The 15,129-nt window shown below is 45.2% G+C and overlaps 2 protein-coding genes across 2 annotated transcripts; one reads left to right on the top strand and one right to left on the bottom strand.

The window, feature by feature from the left end:
* The first annotated feature begins 606 nt into the window (after positions 1-606).
* On the top strand, positions 607-999 carry LOC142662975 (histone H2A type 1-like). Its single transcript, XM_075841267.1, has one exon. The coding sequence runs from the start codon at positions 607-609 to the stop codon at positions 997-999; it is 393 nt and encodes a 130-aa protein (XP_075697382.1).
* A 4,676-nt stretch (positions 1,000-5,675) lies between these two features.
* Positions 5,676-6,068, bottom strand: LOC142663774 (histone H2A type 1-like). The gene has a single exon (XM_075842608.1). The coding sequence runs from the start codon at positions 6,066-6,068 to the stop codon at positions 5,676-5,678; it is 393 nt and encodes a 130-aa protein (XP_075698723.1).
* Between the last annotated feature and the right edge of the window lie 9,061 nt (positions 6,069-15,129).

Raw genomic sequence — 15,129 nt, 5'->3', positions numbered from 1 at the left:
ACGTCCCCACCTTTATACTGGAGATTGGTAGCGGACGTTGGAATTGTGCGTTTCACGGTATCTTTGGATGGAGAAGAATCAGCCCGTGCAGCCCGCAGATAACAAGCCCCTAATGCAGCAACAGCTCTGCGCTATCACACCCGGGAATGTCCCCCCATATCCTGCAGCATGAAGGAGCGGCTGCACGGACTGAACGACTCTTCCAGACATGGGAGACCAGCGGGAATAAAGACATGTGCACGAATAAGCACAAGATGGAGGCGGCAGCTCTGTTGTATACTTGGTGGGGGCTCTTAGAAGAGCCTTTGGGTTCTTACTGCAGGGACGGGGCACATTACTTGGAGCCTAATGAGAAGAATCCGCCGCTGCTGCTTTATTCCTGCTCCATTCGAGTTCAGGCGGGAGATGTTCCTATTGGTAGAGACAGAGGAGGGGCGTGGTGTTATCTGGGAGTCTATAGAAATATTCTACTTCCTCATTGGCTACAGTGTCTGGCGTTTAATACAAGTTTTAGATGCGGCCAATCAGAGAAGAAGCCCTCTACTCCATCCGGGTATAAGAAGTGACGGTCGGAGCGCAGCCGTTAGATCTGATCAGATAATAGAGATGTCTGGAAGACGAAAGCAAGGAGGCAAAGTGCGGGCTAAAGCCAAGACCCGCTCATCCCGGGCCGGACTTCAGTTCCCTGTCGGTCGTGTGCACAGACTTCTCCGCAAGGGCAACTACGCTCATTGGGTCGGCGCCGGCGCTCCGGTATACATGGCAGCTGTGCTTGAATATCTGACCGCTGAGGTCCTGGAACTGGCCGGAAATGCCGCCCGGGACAACAAGAAGACTCGAATCATCCCCCGTCACCTGCAGCTGGCCGTGCGCAATGACGAGGAGCTCAACAAACTGCTGGGTGGTGTGACCATCGCTCAGGGAGGCGTCCTGCCCAACATCCAGGCCGTTCTTCTGCCCAAGAAGACCGAGAGCAGCAAAAGTGCCAAGAGCAAGTGAGCGCCGCTTATCCACATTTAACCACAAAGGCTCTTTTAAAGGGAATGTGTTGCCAGCAAAACATGTATTTTTTTTTTTAGTTAAACATTTAGTGTGTAGGTGATTAAACATTGTTCAAATTTTTTTTATTTTTTTCACGAGTCAGGAAATATTATAAATTAGATTCGAATTTATAATATTTCCCAGCACTGGTCACTAGATGGAGCTATTCCCAAAATTGCAGGATTGCATGTGGTAAAGCAACCACATTGCTTTTTGCTGCAAAATTGGGGAAAAAAGCCCTCGCTCTAGTGAGCTCTGAGAATCCCCCCCTCCTTTATCCTGGCTAGTGCTGGGATAAACGAGGGGATTGAACGGTCTAACCTCCTACACTGTGTGTCACCATTTTTTGAGCTAACACACAGTGTAGTAGGTTTACATACAGTAGTAAACACACACAAACACGAACATACATAGAAATCTCTTACCTGCTCCTGCCGCGGCGGCTCCCTCCGGCCCGTCCGCTGCCGCTGGTCCAAGTGCACAAGTCCGGAAGCCGCGACCGAAAGTAGTAATCTTACTGTCCGGCCGCGACTTCCGGTCCACAGGAAAATGGCGCCAGACGGCGCGCATTTCAAATTGGACTGTGTGGGAGCGGCGCATGCGCCGTTCCCACACAGACGGCGTACACAGAAGTGGATGGGACGGGCCCCGTTCGCAGTCCCTATGGGACTGTGGCTGCCGTATTCCATGTCTGTATGTGTCGTTAATCGACACATACAGAAATGGAAAAAAAATGGCAGCCCCCATAGGGAAGAAAAAGTGAAAAAATAGAAAAAAGTAACACACAAACACACAAATAAATAAAAACGTTTTTAATAAAACACTAACATAAAACTGACATGAAAAAAAAAAATTTTGGTGACACTGTTCCTAAGAGCCGCCCACATGGTCCTTAGAACAGAGCTCTCACCGTTGATCACCGATATGTAAACGTTCTGCGCCAGATAAGTGGCTCTGCTTGTGCAGAGAACTAGCCAGCAGGAGGGGGCGACAACCTCCATTATGAGTTCATATACCGCTGGGATAAACATTGAAGAGGAAGCCGTAAGGTTGGTGGGTGTAGAACTGCTGCATTACTTATGACCTACACATTCACTACTGCCTCGTGCAGATGGTGGCGCTGTCCTCATTGGTGCACTAACTATACTGTACAGAACACATTAATAGTACAACTACTCCAGTGATTCATGTTCATGATCTACAACCCGCCCCCGACTACATAGTGTCTTAAATTATATCTTCCAGTCTCAAGAGCGTTGTCACAATTCGGTCCTCCTGGAGTATAACCACCATCATCTCAGGTGTTTAGATGAAGATTCCATCCCCGCATCATGTACCGATAAGAGCAGTTCCTAAACTACAAAGGAGAAGTCCTACGAGGGGTCTGCGGCAATGCTTTATATACACAGGAGACGCTATAAGGGTAACAAAGCATTCCTCTCAAGGACTCTTAGCTTCTAATTCTGCCCTGGTGTACACCACCAACTAAATGTGAACAAATGAAAAAGGGAGGGGAAGAGAAGGGCAAGAAGCGCACGGATCAAAGGATCTCTTGTATTAAGAAAAATTATAGATCAATAAAACAACGAGCTTAGAGAGGTATATTCTACCTAACAGGGAAGGGGTGAACGGTCCCTATGTAGAGAACACCCCATTTAATGAACAAATCCCATTCAGCATTGTGACTTATCGTAGATGAAGGGGAATAAAAGGGAAAGGTACATAAATCAAATATCAAAAGTGGGGGCATAAAGGGGACAAACTGGGCTGTAATGTTCGTCTCCCTCAAGTACCGCACTATTGGAGCTCTGATATTAGATTTTACTCCTGAATAGAGCTGCATCAATTTGTACTTTTCATTCTCTGAATGCGTCTCACTAAATGTTACTCTGCAGCAACTTCATGCGTTAGTGGGATGAGGTGAGTCCTAAGTATAGACAACGCACAGTGTTAGTACGAAGTAGAAATAGGTGCATTCTGTTTAATTTCACACGGAGTATTTTGGGGGAGGAATATCTGCCTCAAAGTTCCAAACTGAATTTTGGGGCAGATATTCCTCCCCCAAAATACTCCGTGTGAACAGCAATTATCACGCCGTTTTTCGCCCGCGGCCATTGAGCGCCGCGGGCATAAAACACGCTTTCTCCTGCCTCCCATTGAAGTCAATGGGAGGTCGGAGGCGGAAGCGCCCGAAGATAGGGCATGTCGCTTCTTTTTCCCGCGAGGCAGTTTTACTGCTCGCGGGAAAAAGACGCCGACGCCTCCCATTGAAATCAATGGGAGGCGTTCTCGGGCCGTTTCTGCCGAGTTTTGCGACGCGGTTTCCGCGTCAAAAAGCTCGGCAAGAGACCCTGTGTGAAGGGTTTTGCTCTTGAAAAATGCCGTATCAGCTGCATCAGTTTGTCCTTTTTCATTCATTGAATGCGTCTCACTAAATATTGCTCTGCAAGAAACTGCACGCGTTACTGTAATAAAGTGAGTCCTATATAGGGACAGCAGACAGATTCATTATTAGTACTAGAGGTTAATAGATTTATTGCCAGCAGCCTTATTAATCCCAGCCGTCCGGCAGAATGGAGCTGAGCAGGAGCGGAATTAACCTCCGAAGCCGTATAGAGTGCGGCCCTGGCGTTTGAGCGCGTACACCACGTCCATAGCGGTGACGGTCTTCCTCTTAGCGTGCTCGGTGTAGGTGACGGCGTCACGGATGACGTTCTCCAGGAAAACTTTCAGGACGCCGCGTTATTACCGTATTATGTCCCTGTTCTATTACAGCGTGACCAGAGACTGCTCCTCCAATAACCAGGCAATTACAATAACGACTAAACACACTAGAGTTTGCGGCTACAATAACCTTGCACCAAAAAAAAAGAAACAACAACGTTTGCTCCACCTGTATTACAATAAACCAGAACAGACTAGCAACTAGTTTGCTCCACCTGTAATACAATAACCCGGCACAGACGAGCAACTATAGTTTGCTTCAGATGTAATACAATAACCCCGCACAGAATAGACACCAGAGTCTACTTCCATCTGTATTACATCAATACGTATGTGCTGGGTTTTATGAATACAGGTGAACAGATTCTAGTGTACTGTAACAGACAGGACATTAGAGTACGCTCCACCTGTATTACAAGAACCCAAGTCCCAGCACATACAGTACGCTAGAATCTGCTCCACCTGTATTACAATAACCCAGCACAGGAAAGACACCAGCGACTGCTCCTTTCGTAATAGTATGACCAGGCACAGACAAGACACCATAGTCTGCTCCACCTGTATTCAAATTACCCAGCACAGACAAGACACCATAGTCTGCTCCACCTGTATTCAAATTACCCAGCACAGACAAGACACCAGAATGCTCCTATTTTACTACAATGAGCCGGAAAAGACTAGAACTAGAGCAGGGGTCTCAAGCACTCGGCCCGCGGGACACAGAGCCGCTAATACAGGCTCTGCTCCGGGACTCTGTGGAATTCCCTGACATCGCTGTCCATATATGGACAGTGTTGTCATGGTCTTTCCCAGAGCGGAGTCCCTGGCAGAGCGCTAGTATAAGCTCTACTCCGGGATTCTGTGGAAATCCCTGACATCGCTGTCCATATATGGACAGTGTTGTCATGGTCTTTCCCAGAGCGGAGTCCCTGGCAGAGCGCTAGTATAGGCTCTGCTCTGGGACTCTGTGGAATCCCCTGACATCGCTGTCCACATAAGGACAGTGATGTCAGGAGCACAGCTGGAGTCCCAGGCAGATTGCTAGAATCGACTCTGCTCTGGGACTCCTGCTCTGGGCAAGCCCCTGACATCACTGTCCATATAAGGCACTGTGGCAGCATCTACCGAGGGAACCGTGGCAGCATCTACCGAGGGCACCGTGGCAGCATCTACCGAGGGCACCGTGGCAGCATCTACAGATGGCACTGTGGCAGCATCTAGGGGTGTGTGGCATTATCTACAGAGGGCACTGTGGCAGTATCTACAGAGGACTCTGTGGCACCATCTTAAAAGGGGCTGCCCAATCATGACATTTGTGTGTCTGCCAAACGCTTAGCGACACTTGATTGCTGAAATGCAGCCCGTCAACTTCTATTTATTCATATATGTGGCCCACTTACCCGGCCGAGTTTGAGACCCCTGAACTGGAGGCTGTTCCACTTGTATTACAATTACTAAAGTCTGCTGCTACTCTTCTACAATAAACCAGCACAGATAAGACACCAGTCTGCTCCGCCTGTACTACAATAACTTGATAGAGAACACACTTCAGTCTGCATTACAATTACACGACATACACTCAAGACACCAGAGTCGTCTTCACCTGGACCAATGAGGACGGCGCCACCATCTACACGAGGCAATAGTGAATGTAAAGGTCATGAGTAACGCAGCAGTTCTGCACCCCCCATCCTCCCTACGGCTTCCTCTTTAATGTTTATCCCAGCGGTATATGAACTCATAATGGAGGTTGTCGCCCCCTCCTGCTGGCTAGTGCTCTGTACAATCAGAGCCACTTATCTGGCGCAGAAAGTTTACATATCGGAGATCAGCGGTGAGAGCTCTGTTCTAAGGACCATGTGGGCGGCTCTTAAAAGAGCCTTTGTGGTTATATGTGGGATAAGCGGCGCTCACTTGCTCTTGGCGCTTTTGCTGCTCTCGGTCTTCTTGGGCAGAAGAACGGCCTGGATGTTGGGCAGGACGCCTCCCTGAGCGATGGTCACACCACCCAGCAGTTTGTTGAGCTCCTCGTCATTGCGCACGGCCAGCTGCAGGTGACGGGGGATGATTCGAGTCTTCTTGTTGTCCCGGGCGGCATTTCCGGCCAGTTCCAGGATCTCAGCAGTCAGATATTCAAGCACAGCTGCCATGTATACCGGAGCGCCGGCGCCGACCCTCTGAGCGTAGTTGCCCTTGCGGAGAAGTCTGTGCACACGACCGACAGGGAACTGAAGTCCTGCCCGGGATGAGCGGGTCTTGGCTTTAGCCCGCACTTTGCCTCCTTGCTTTCCTCTTCCAGACATCTCTATTATCTGATCAAATCTAACAACGGCGCTCCGACCGTCACTTCTTATACCCAGATGGAGCAGAGGGCTTCTTCTCTGATTGGCCGCATCTAAAACTTGTATTCAGCGCCAGACACTGTAGCCAATGAGGAAGTAGAATATTTCTATAGACTCGCAGATAACACCACGCCCCCTCCTCCGTCTCTACCAATAGGAACATCTCCCGCCTGAACTCGAATGGAGCAGAAATAAAGCAGCAGCGGCGGATTCTTCTCATTAGGCTCCAAGTAATGTGCCCCGTCCCTGCAGTAAGAACCCAAAGGCTCATCTTAGAGCCCCCACCAAGTATACAACAGAGCTGCCGCCTCCATCTTGTGCTTATTCGTGCACATGTCTTTATTCCCGCTGGTCTCCCATGTCTGGAAGAGTCGTTCAGTCCGTGCAGCCGCTCCTTCATGCTGCAGGATATGGGGGGACATTCCCGGGTGTGATAGCGCAGAGCTGCTGCTGCATTAGGGGCTTGTTATCTGCGGGCTGCACGGGCTGATTCTTCTCCATCCAACGATACCGTGAAACGCACAATTCCAACGTCCGCTGCCAATCTCCAGTATAGAGGTGGTGACGTACAAACATGTAACACGTCTTTATTACATCCGTATTGTTCCCGAATTACCGGCATTATGTCCCTGTCCTCTCATGTGACCGGCATTATGTTCCTGTTCCCTCATATTACCGGCATTATGTCCCTGTCCTCTCATGTGACCGGCATTATGTTCCTGTTCCCTCATATTACCGGCATTATGTCCCTGTCCTCTCATGTGACCGGCTTTATGTTCCTGTTCCCTCATATTACCGGCATTATGTCCCTGTCCTCTCATGTGACCGGCATTATGACCCTGTTTCCTCATTACTTGCATTATGTCCCTGTTCCCTCATCTTCCAGGCATTATGTCCCTGTTGCTTCATATTACCGGGATTATGTCCCTGTTCCCTCCTTTTACCGGCATTATATCCCTGTTCCTTCATATTACCGGCATTGCATCCCTGTTCCTTCATATTACCGGCATTATGTCCCTGTTCCTTCATATTACCGGCATTATGTCCCTGTTCCTTCATATTACCGGCATTATGTCCTTGTTCCTTCATATTACCGGCATTATGTCCTTCTTCATATTACAGGCATTATGTCCCTGTTCCTTCATATTACAGCCATCATGTCCCTGTTCCTTCATATTACCGCCATTACGTCCCGGCTCCTTCATATTATCGGCATTATGTCCCTGTTCCTTCATATTACAGGTATTATGTCCCTGTTCCTTCATCTTACAGGCATTATGTCCCTGTTCCTTCATATTACCGGCATTACGTCCCTGTTCCCACATCTAACCGGCAATATGTCCCTGTTCCTTCATATTACCGGCATTATGTCCCTGTTCCCTTAACTTACCGGCATTATGTCCCTGTTCCTTCATATTATCGGCATTACTTCCCTGTTCCTTCATATAACAGGCATTACGTCCCTGTTCCTTCATATTACAGGCATTATGTCCCTGTTCCTACATATTACAGGCATTATGTCCCTGTTCCTTCATATTACAGGCATTATGTCCCTGTTCCATCGTATTACCGGCATTATGTCCCTGTTCCTTCATATTACAGGCATTATGTTCCTGTTCCTTCATATTATAGGCATTATGTCCCTGTTCCATCATATTACGGGCATTATGTCCCTGTTCCTTCATATTACAGGCATTATGTTCCTGTTCCTTCATATTATAGGCATTATTTCCTTGTTCCTTCATATTACCGGCATTATGTCCCTGTTCCTTCATATTACATGCATTATGTCCCTGTTCCCTCATCTTACCAGCATTATGTGCCTCTTCCTTCATATTACCGGCATTACGTCCCTGTACCTTCATATTACAGGCATTATGTCCCTGTTCCATCATATTACAGGCATTATGTCCCTGTGCCTTTATATTACCATCATTATGTCCCTGTTCCTTCATATTGCCGGCATTATGTCCATGTTCCTTCATCTTACCAGCATTATGTGCCTCTTCCTTCATATTACCGGCATTATGTCCCTGTTCCTTCGTATTACAGGCATTATGTCCCTGTTCCTTCATATTACAGGCATTATGTCCCTGTTCCTTCATATTACAGGCATTATGTCCCTGTTCCTTCATATTACCGACTTTATGTCCTTGTTCCATCATGTTACAGGCATTATGTCCCTGTTCCTTCATATTACAGGCATTATGTCCCTGTTCCCTCATCTTCGAGGCTTTATGTCCCTGTTCCTTCATATTACAGGCATTATGTCCCTGTTCCTTCATATTACAGGCATTATGTCCCTGTTCCTTCATATTACAGGCATTATGTCCCTGTTCCTTCATATTACAGGTATTATGTCCCTGTTCCATCATATTACCGGCATTATGTACCTGTTCCTTCATATTACAGGCATTATGTTCCTGTTCCTTCATATTATAGGCATTATGTCCCTGTTCCATCATATTACCGGCATTATGTCCCTGTTCCTTCATATTACAGGCATTATGTTCCTGTTCCTTCATTATTATAGGCATTATTTCCTTGTTCCCTCATATTACCGGCATTATGTCCATGTCCTCTCATATTACCGGCATTACGTCCCTGTGCCTTTATATTACCTTCATTATGTCCCTGTTCCTTCATATTGCCGGCATTATGTCCCTGTTCCTTCATATTACATGCATTATGTCCCTGTTCCCTCATCTTACCAACATTATGTGCCTCTTCCTTCATATTACCGGCATTATGTCCCTGTCCCTTCGTATTACAGGCATTATGTCCCTGTTCCTTCATATTACAGGCATGATGTCCCTGTTCCTTCATATTACAGGCATTATGTCCCTGTTCCTTCATATTACCGGCTTTATGTCCTTGTTCCATCATGTTACAGGCATTATGTCCCTGTTCCTTCATATTACAGGCATTATGTCCCTGTTCCCTCATCTTCGAGGCTTTATGTCCCTGTTCCTTCTTATTACAGGCATTATGTCCCTGTTCCTTCATATTACAGGCATTATGTCCCTGTTCCTTCATATTACAGGCATTATGTCCCTGTTCCTTCATATTACAGGCATTATGTCCCTGTTTCCTCATCTTCGAGGCTTTATGTCCCTGTTCCTTCATATTACAGGCATTACGTCCCTGTTCCTTCATATTATAGGCATTATGTCCCTGTTCCTTCATATTACAGGCATTATGTCCCTGTCCCTTCATATTACAGGCATTATGTCCCTGTTCCTTCATATTACAGGCATTATGTCCCTGTTCCCTCATATTACCGGCACTATGTCCCTGTTCCCTCATATTACCGGCATAATGTCCCTGTTCCCTCATATTACTGGCATTATGTCCCCTCTAGTAGGGTACTGGGACATAATGCCGGTAATATAATGTCTGTAATATGAGGGAACAGGGACATAAAGCCGGTAATTTGAAGGAACAGGGATATAATGCCTGTAAGATGAGGAAACAGGGACATGTCCCTGTTCTTTCATATTACCGGCTTTATGTCCCTGTTCCCTCATATTACAGGTATTATGTCCCTGTTCCATCATATTACCGGCATTATGTCCCTGTTCCTTCCTATTACAGGCATTATGTCCCTGTTCCTTCATATTACCGGCATAATGCGCCTGTTCCCTCATATTACAGGCATTATGTCCCTGATCCTTCATATTACAGGCTTCATGTCCCTGTTCCTTCATATTACAGGCATTATGTTCCTGTTCCTTCAAATTATAGGCATTATGTTCCTGTTCCATCATATTACCGGCATTATGTCCCTGTTCCTTCATATTACCGGCATTATGTCCCTGTTCCTTCATATTACCGGCTTTATGTCCTTGTTCCATCATATTACAGGCATTATGTCCCTGTTCCTTCATATTACAGGCATTATGTCCCTGTTCCCTCATCTTCGAGGCATTATTTCCTTGTTCCTTCATATTACCGGCATTATGTCCATGTCCTCTCATATTACCGGCATTACGTCCCTGTGCCTTTATATTACCATTATTATGTCCCTGTTCCTTCATATTGCCGGCATTATGTCCCTGTTCCTTCATATTACATGCATTATGTCCCTGTTCCCTCATCTTACCAGCATTATGTGCCTCTTCCTTCATATTACCGTCATTATGTCCCTGTTCCTTCGTATTACAGGCATTATGTCCCTGTTCCTTCATATTACAGGCATTATGTCCCTGTTCCTTCATATTACAGGCATTATGTCCCTGTTCCTTCATATTACCGGCTTTATGTCCTTGTTCCATCATATTACAGGCATTATGTCCCTGTTCCTTCATATTACAGGCATTATGTCTCTGTTCCCTGATCTTCGAGGCATTATGTCCCTGTTCCTTCATATTACAAACTTTATGTCCCTGTTCCTTCATATTACAGGCTTTATGTCCCTGTTCCCTCACCTACCAGGCATTATGTCCCTGTTCCTTCATGTGAACCGGCATTATGTGCCTGTCCCTTCATCTTACCGGCATTATATCCCTGTTCCTTCATATTATCGGCATTACGTCCCTGTTCCTTCATATTACCGGCATTACGTCCCTGTTCCTCATCTTATTGGCATTTTGTCCCTGTTCCCTCATCTTACCGGCAATATGTCCCTGTTCCCTCATCTTACTGGCATTATGTCCCTGTTCCTTCGTATTACCGGCATTATTTCCCTGTTCCTTCATATTACCAACATTATGTCCCTGCTCCTTCATATTACAGGCATTATGTCCCTGTTCCTTCATATTACAGGCATTATGTCCCTGTTCCTTCATATTACAGGTATTCTGTCCCTGTTCCATCATTTTACCTGCATTATGTCCCTGTTCCTACATATTACAGGCATTATTTCCCTGATCCTTCATATTACAGGCTTCATGTCCCTGTTCCTTCATATTACAGCCATTATGTCCCTGTTCCCTCATCTTCGAGGCATTATGTCCCTGTTCCTTCATATTACGGTCTTTATGTCCTTGTTCCCTCATATTAAAGGCATTATGTCCCTGTTCCCTCATCTTACCAGCATAATGTCCCTGTTCCCTCATATTACTGGCATTATGTGCCCTCTAGTAGGGTACTGGGACATAATGCCGGTAATATAATGTCTGTAATATGAGGGAACAGGGACATAAAGCCGGTAATATGAAGGAACAGGGATATAATGCCTGTAAGATGAGGAAACAGGGACATGTCCCTGTTCCTTCATATTACCGGCTTTATGGCCCTGTTCCCTCATATTACAGGTATTATGTCCCTGTTCCATCATATTACCGGCATTATGTCCCTGTTCCTTCCTATTACTGGCATTATGTCCCTGTTCCTTCATATTACCGGCATAATGCGCCTGTTCCCTCATATTACAGGCATTATGTCCCTGATCCTTCATATTACAGGCTTCATGTCCCTGTTTCTTCATATTACAGGCATTATGTCCCTGTTCCTTCATATTACCGGCTTTATGTCCTTGTTCCCTCATATTACAAGCATTATGTCCCTGTTCCTTCATATTACAGGCTTTATGTCCCTGTTCCTTCATCTGAACCGGCATTATGTGCTTGTCCCTTCATCTTACCGGCATTATGTCCCTGTTCCTTCATATTACCGGCATTACGTCCCTGTTCCCTCATCTTACCGGCAATTTGTCCCTGTTCCCACATCTTACCGGCAATATGTCCCTGTTCCCTCATCTTACTGGCATTATGTCCCTGTTCCTTCGTATTACCGACATTATCTCCTTATACTTTCATATTACCGGCATTATGTCCCTGTTCCTTCATATTATCTGCATTACTTCCCTGTTCCTTCATATAACAGGCATTACGTCCCTGTTCCTTCATATTACAGGCATTATGTCCCTGTTCCTACATATTACAGGCATTATGTCCCTGTTCCTTCATATTATAGGCATTATGTCCCTGTTCCATCATATTACGGGCATTATGTCCCTGTTCCTTCATATTACAGGCATTATGTTCCTGTTCCTTCATATTATAGGCATTATTTCCTTGTTCCTTCATATTACCGGCATTATGTCCCTGTTCCTTCATATTACAGGCATTATGTTCCTGTTCCTTCATATTACATGCATTATGTCCCTGTTCCCTCATCTTACCAGCATTATGTGCCTCTTCCTTCATATTACCGGCATTACGTCCCTTTACCTTCATATTACAGGCATTATGTCCCTGTTCCTTCATATTACAGGCATTATGTCCCTGTTCCTTCATATTACCGGCTTTATGTCCTTGTTCCATCATATTACAGGCATTATGTCCCTGTTCCTTCATATTACAGGCATTATGTCCCTGTTCCCTCATCTTCGAGGCATTATGTCCCTGTTCCTTCATATTACAGGCATTATGTCCCTGTTCCTTTATATTACAGGCATTATGTCCCTGTTCCTTCATATTACAGGCATTATGTCCCTGTTCCATCATATTACCGGCATTATGTCCCTGTTCCTTCATATTACAGGCATTATGTTCCTGTTCCTTCATATTATAGGCATTATGTCCCTGTTCCATCATATTACAGGCATTATGTCCCTGTTCCTTCATATTACAGGCATTATGTCCCTGTTCCCTCATCTTCGAGGCATTATGTCCCTGTTCCTTCATATTACAGGCATTATGTCCCTGTTCCTTTATATTACAGGCATTATGTCCCTGTTCCTTCATATTACAGGCATTATGTCCCTGTTCCATCATATTACCGGCATTATGTCCCTGTTCCTTCATATTACAGGCATTATGTCCCTGTTCCATCATATTACCGGCATTATGTCCCTGTTCCATCATATTACCGGCATTATGTCCATGTCCTCTCATATTACCGGCATTACGTCCCTGTGCCTTTATATTACCATCATTATGTCCCTGTAATTTCATATTGCCGGCATTATGTCCCTGTTCCTTCATATTACATGCATTATGTCCCTGTTCCCTCATCTTACCAGCATTATGTGCCTCTTCCTTCATATTACCGGCATTATGTCCCTGTTCCTTCGTATTACAGGCATTATGTCCCTGTTCCTTCATATTACCGGCTTTATGTCCTTGTTCCATCATGTTACAGACATTATGTCCCTGTTCCTTCATATTACAGGCATTATGTCCCTGTTGCCTCATCTTCGAGGCTTTATGTCCCTGTTCCTTCATATTACAGGCATTATATCCCTGTTCCTTCATATTACAGGCATTATGTCCCTCTTCCTTCATATTACCGGCATTATGTCCCTGTTCCTTCGTATTACAGGCATTAAGTCCCTGTTCCTTCATATTACAGGCATTATGTCCCTGTTCCTTCATATTACCGGCTTTATGTCCTTGTTCCATCATGTTACAGGCATTATGTCCCTGTTCCTTCATATTACAGGCATTATGTCCCTGTTACCTCATCTTCGAGGCTTTATGTCCCTGTTCCTTCATATTACAGGCATTATGTCCCTGTTCCTTCATATTACAGGCATTATGTCCCTGTTCCTTCATATTACAGGCATTATGTCCCTGTTCCATCATATTACCGGCATTATGTCCCTGTTCCTTCATATTACAGGCATTATGTTCCTGTTCCTTCATATTATAGGCATTATGTCCCTGTTCCATCATATTACCGGCATTATGTCCCTGTTCCTTCATATTACCGGCATTATGTCTCTGTTCCTTCATTATTATAGGCATTATTTCCTTGTTCCTTCATATTACCGGCATTATGTCCATGTCCTCTCATATTACCGGCATTACGTCCCTGTGCCTTTATATTACCATCATTATGTCCCTGTTCCTTCATATTACCGGCATTATGTCCCTGTTCCTTCATATTACATGCATTATGTCCCTGTTCCCTCATCTTACCAGCATTATGTGCCTCTTCCTTCATATTACCGGCATTATGTCCCTGTTCCTTCATATTACCGGCATTATGTCCCTGTTCCTTCATATTACAGGCATTATGTCCCTGTTCCTTCATATTACAGGCATTATGTCCCTGTTCTTTCATATTACCGGCTTTATGTCCTTGTTCCATCATATTACAGGCATTATGTCCCTGTTCCTTCATATTACAGGCATTATGTCCCTGTTCCCTCATCTTCGAGGCTTTATGTCCCTGTTCCTTCATATTACAGGCATTATGTCCCTGTTCCTTCATATTACAGGCATTATGTCCCTGTTCCTTCATATTACAGGCATTATGTCCCTGTTCCATCATATGACCGGCATTATGTCCCTGTTCCTTCATATTACAGGCATTATTTTCCTGTTCCTTCATATTATAGGCATTATGTCCCTGTTCCATCATATTACCGGCATTATGTCCCTGTTCCTTCATATTACAGGCATTATGTTCCTGTTCCTTCATTATTATAGGCTTTATTTCCTTGTTCCTTCATATTACCGGCTTTATGTCGCTGTTCCCTCATATTACAGGTATTATGTCCCTGTTCCTTCATATTACCGGCATAATGCGCCTGTTCCCTCATATTACCGGCATTATGTCCCTGTTCCTTCCTATTACAGGCATTATGTCCCTGTTCCTTCATATTACCGGCATAATGCGCCTGTTCCCTCATATTACAGGCATTATGTCCCTGATCCTTCATATTACAGGCTTCATGTCCCTGTTCCTTCATATTACAGGCATTATGCCCCTGTTCCCTCATCTTCGAGGCATTATGTCCCTGTTCCTTCATATTACAGGCATTATGTCCCTGTTCCATCATATTACCGGCATTATGTCCCTGTTCCTTCATATTACAGGCATTATGTTCCTGTTCCTTCATATTATAGGCATTATGTCCCTGTTCCATCATATTACCGGCATTATGTCCCTGTTCCTTCATATTACCGGCATTATGTCCCTGTTCCTTCATATTACCGGCTTTATGTCCTTGTTCCATCATATTACAGGCATTATGTCCCTGTTCCTTCATATTACAGGCATTATGTCCCTGTTCCCTCATCTTCGAGGCATTATTTCCTTGTTCCTTCATATTACCGGCATTATGTCCATG

The sequence above is a fragment of the Rhinoderma darwinii genome, chromosome 11 (genome assembly GCF_050947455.1).
Source record: "Rhinoderma darwinii isolate aRhiDar2 chromosome 11, aRhiDar2.hap1, whole genome shotgun sequence".
In the NCBI taxonomy this organism is placed as follows: domain Eukaryota; kingdom Metazoa; phylum Chordata; class Amphibia; order Anura; family Rhinodermatidae; genus Rhinoderma; species Rhinoderma darwinii.
The sequence above is the reverse complement of the archived record's forward strand: the minus strand, read 5'-3'. Positions and strand labels throughout refer to the sequence as shown.

Excerpts from the sequence above, each read along its gene's own strand:
- LOC142662975 (XM_075841267.1), top strand. The coding sequence starts at position 607 with ATGTCTGGAAGACGAAAGCAAGGAGGCAAAGTGCGGGCTAAAGCCAAG.
- LOC142663774 (XM_075842608.1), bottom strand. The coding sequence starts at position 6,068 with ATGTCTGGAAGAGGAAAGCAAGGAGGCAAAGTGCGGGCTAAAGCCAAG.